At 46.7% G+C, this 4112-nt stretch overlaps 1 protein-coding gene across 1 annotated transcript; it reads right to left on the reverse strand.

Moving 5' to 3' along the window:
• Window positions 1-46: 46 nt before the first annotated feature.
• CSUI_009175 (uncharacterized protein) lies at window positions 47-3515 on the reverse strand. Its single transcript, XM_068069291.1, has one exon. It carries the CDS (start codon window positions 2162-2164, stop codon window positions 1949-1951), a length of 216 nt encoding a protein of 71 aa, XP_067918733.1. The 5' UTR covers window positions 2165-3515; the 3' UTR covers window positions 47-1948.
• Window positions 3516-4112: the final 597 nt, after the last annotated feature.

Here is a 4112-nt window from a genome sequence, read left to right on the forward strand (position 1 = left end):
TTGACTGGCTCTTCCGTCCGGGCACTTCACACACTCCCACTCATGTACTCCCAAGCTTCTGACCGTCTCCCCCGGTTCACGACTACCCTCTCCCCGAACTGGCTGTCAGCTCCGTCAAGTATCACTACCCTTGTGAAACTTCCGACACTCATTACACTCACACCTCTCCCTTCTACACTCGTCTCTGCTGTTAGATCACCCTGACTCCCCGTGTTGCTGTGACGGGGCAGAGTTGAAAACTCTGACACCTCTTCCCCCCTTCTCGAGACTCCGCTCTCCCTCCTTTGACGCAGCTCCTCTTCCCTTCAATGCACGTATTTCCATCGTTGAGTTCTTTCTTCACAATTATTGCCCATGAAGTACGGGTTCACACACCAGGTGTTCCCCTTTCATGAATCCCCACGTCATGTACTCGATCCTCAAACTTGTCGTCCACTTCTGAGGCTCTCATAGATCACGGCTGACCCACTTCTGGCTTGTGACGTGGCTCTCACGTCACGTTCCACTCTTTCAAAACACATCACACCCTCTTTGGTCTGTCTCCTGGTTGCCTTACATACGAGGATCTCCTGGGATTTGCTTGCCGCCCTGTTTGGCACTCTCGGATTCCCCTGGAGCTGATCTTCCTGCATCAACAACTTCCACAGGCTTCACTGACGGTCTTAAGAAACATGGACTGCATCTCTCTCTGATGACAGTACTCTCACCCGAGGCACATTCTTTGTTAACTCGCTCCCATTTGCACTGGTATGTCGGCTGACAATGTTACTGTAGGCTATTCATTGTTTTGCTACACTCTGGTTTCATGAACAGGAACTCGCACGACACCTTGGAAGACAACCTTTCTGTTTTTACCTCGAGTTGTACCTTCGTATGCATTCTAATATAGAGAATACTTCACTACCTTCAGGTTACCAGCTCGCTACGGCATGACGTATCACGGATGTTCACGTTTGGCTAAACTGTTCGTGACGATTATTTGTCTCAAGGTGGCACACCATCGATCCCTTCATGTAATCGTCAGGATCACATTCGTTCTTTAGCACAGACTGTAAGTAGCTCTGCTGCTTCTATCGCTGACGGTAGTTATTATGGCATAACGTAATTATTCAACATCCCTCACATGCATTTTCCCCTTGCCTTATGCTAATAGTATACATTACACATGCTCACGTTGAATTGTTCGTGAATGAGTCAATCCACATAGTGTCTCACAGATGGCACGATATCAGTAACATGTATTACAATCCCTTATTCTTGCCTCATGACGCTCTCCCATCGGATGTCAGCGGTACATAGGTTCACCTACCTTTCAAATGTATTCCACGGCACGGGTTGCTGAGAGCTTGGCTCGGTACACGCTGTCGTCCCCCCAGTTTCGGACATCCTATCTTTTCTTCTTCTCAGAACTCTTGTAGTGCGTCCTCTTCTACAATCCCTACTCCCATAAACACACCTCCTCCACCCTGATCAACAAGCTTGTACGATTAACCTTCTCGTGCTTTCTTAATACCTTTGGAGTCTTCACTCTTGTAGTTGATCTTCCCCCATTCTGGATATCATACGATCTCCTTTCTTTCCCTATCAGCCTCTGAGCTTCACGGTGCACTTATAAACTCTCCTGCGAATCTCCCCTGCTGCCACTGAACTTGCGCTTAACTGTGCTGGTAGTTCACCCACAAAACTTGTTCCCTTCACTGCCCTTTTGTGACCTTTACACTCTCCCAACGTCCAATCAGCCTCTCCTGGAAACCTAAAAACTCCTATCGATCGTTCTTGTTCTCCAGTCATTGCTTCTCTTGACTCCGATATCCATCCAACCTGTTATAGAATGTCAACACTTCCACGGAAATCATGACGCATGAATGTAACCAAAGGAGCCTATGTCTTACACGTGCTCCTTGCTTCATCCCTTCTCTCAGAACTCTTAAAATCATCTTCCCCTTTTTTACTTGGTGGAGTCAACTTCAATAGTCTTGTTAGATCTTCTGGAATACCCTTCATGATATTCACACTTTCTAAACACACGAAACTTCTTGATGCTCTTGCGTCCCGACAATCCCTTTCCCTCTTGCTCACTTGTTTTCTCCCTCAACACCATATGAGTCACCGCTTTCTGCTTTACACCGCATGATAAACACGCCTCCTCTTTGTTCTCGGACATTTAGACTACTCTCCTTAACTCTGTTCCTCTTAATGGTCTCTCATCCGCTCTCGAGGTCCCTCCACTCCTTTCGCTACCTGATACCTGTTATACCTGCTTCGAGGTTCCGTGTCAACCTTCGGCTCTTTCGCCTCGATCTTCCCAACTTGTCAATGCTTCAACTCTCTTCTTTAATGCTTTTCTCTTCCCCGACCTCTTGAAATTCATCTGTTTCTTCTTGTCCTAACTCTCTTCTTCAACTCTCTCAGTCTCACAGTCTCCTCTGTTAACAATTCCTCTCAGCTTCTAGCTTTCCAGTCTTCTCTCTCCTCATTTTCTGAGTCATTCTCAACCTCTTTACTATGTGTCCTTCCTTTCGTTCTTCAACGAACTCTCTCACACCGGCAGATCTCTTCACAACTGTAACATTTTCTTCCTCTCACAGCTATGCCCCCCATCGAAAACTGGTTCCTGACATCCTTCTCCATTTCACCCTTCTTCTCTTATACGCTTCCCACTTCACTCTTACCCTTTCCTCGCCATCTTTTCATGTCCTGCTTTAACTCATGCAAAATGGAGCTCTCATTGAAACTTGTTCTCTTAACTTGGAAAACTTTACACACCTCTGATCTTCTGTCAGCCTTTCTCTGACTTCGCTCCACACTTTTACACCTCTATTCCTGCACCGTTTAACACTTTCACACCTTTCTCTTTGCTCAGCTTATGATATTCACCCACAGTTTCATCTTTCTCGACTTTCCCCGATCTTCACCCGAAACTTTCACTTGCTCGTTCCTCCGTTTCTCCCTCAGACTTTTCGTTTACTTCTAAGCCACTTTACTATTCTTCTGAGCTCATTTCCTCATCGTTCCTCAACACTTATCAACATCACATTGCTCTCCAGCTTCCCTAACTCTTCTCTGGATCACTCTTCCTCCTCTCCTTTCCTCCTAAGACTTCTTCTCATGCTTCCGTCTATTCTCAATCCCTCCTCTATGACTCTCCTCCAACTTTCTGAATCCTGTCCGTCCCTCATTCTTCAACATTTCGCCCCTCTATTCTTCCTATAACCTCCACTCTCCATGGTAGGAGTCATCGACATTCTTGGATGGCTCCTCTTCCTCTCCGCACTTCTTGTTGGGCCCTGCTTGGCGGGTGAAACCAACAACTCAGTCTATGATGCTCTTTTGTTCTCCTTCCCAGAGCCTGAGAACATTATCTGGAAGCCTAAAACATCACGGAGGAAGGAAAACGCGGAGTGGTTACTGTCCTCACGAGTTTTTCGGGACTCCAGGAGCACCCTCCTGCTCCCCAAGTCAGCTACTGATGACTGCCCAGAATGCCGATCTCCAAAGTCGCTGCACGAAACATCCAAATTCGTTTACCAAAGAAACGGAAATGTGAAATAACATCTTTTTTATAAAAGATAATGAAGGAAGAACGCAAGGCCGCGCCCCCATCTTCTCCTTTCCTTCACCAGATCAGCCTCAGCGGCCCAAATGACATCAGCTAGCCGCGCATGCAATTCGCATGCAGCCCCAAGGTATTTCTCTGTCAGTTGGCTTTCACCAGCCATTTTGCTGCCAAAACGGACCAAACTCTTTCCTTAAACGTCAATCTTTTCCTTTTTTTTTCTCTCTGTTTCGATGCGTGTTTTGCTTCTTTTGTCTTTTCCTTCTTTGGTGCCGTGTCACTTCACCAAAAGATGTTGTAGCTTCGGCGATTCCACCAGCCTAGGACGTCCGCACCTATCCGCTGCTAGTTGTATCACCCCCGTCACTCTTCAAATTTTTTGACAAACCCCACTTATTTCTCCTAGCTTCCACTACAACATTTGAGTCTTCTTCACGTTTTATCAGTTTGTTCACTCTTAGTACACATTTCTGTTAGTTTTGCCACTCCGTTCCCGTCTCTACAGTGCCGTTCGATGCACGTAGCGCACCACAGGTCTGTCCTACCGGCGCCAACT

The sequence above is a fragment of the Cystoisospora suis genome (assembly GCF_002600585.1).
Source record: "Cystoisospora suis strain Wien I chromosome Unknown contig_5379, whole genome shotgun sequence".
Taxonomy (NCBI): Eukaryota; Apicomplexa; class Conoidasida; order Eucoccidiorida; family Sarcocystidae; genus Cystoisospora; species Cystoisospora suis.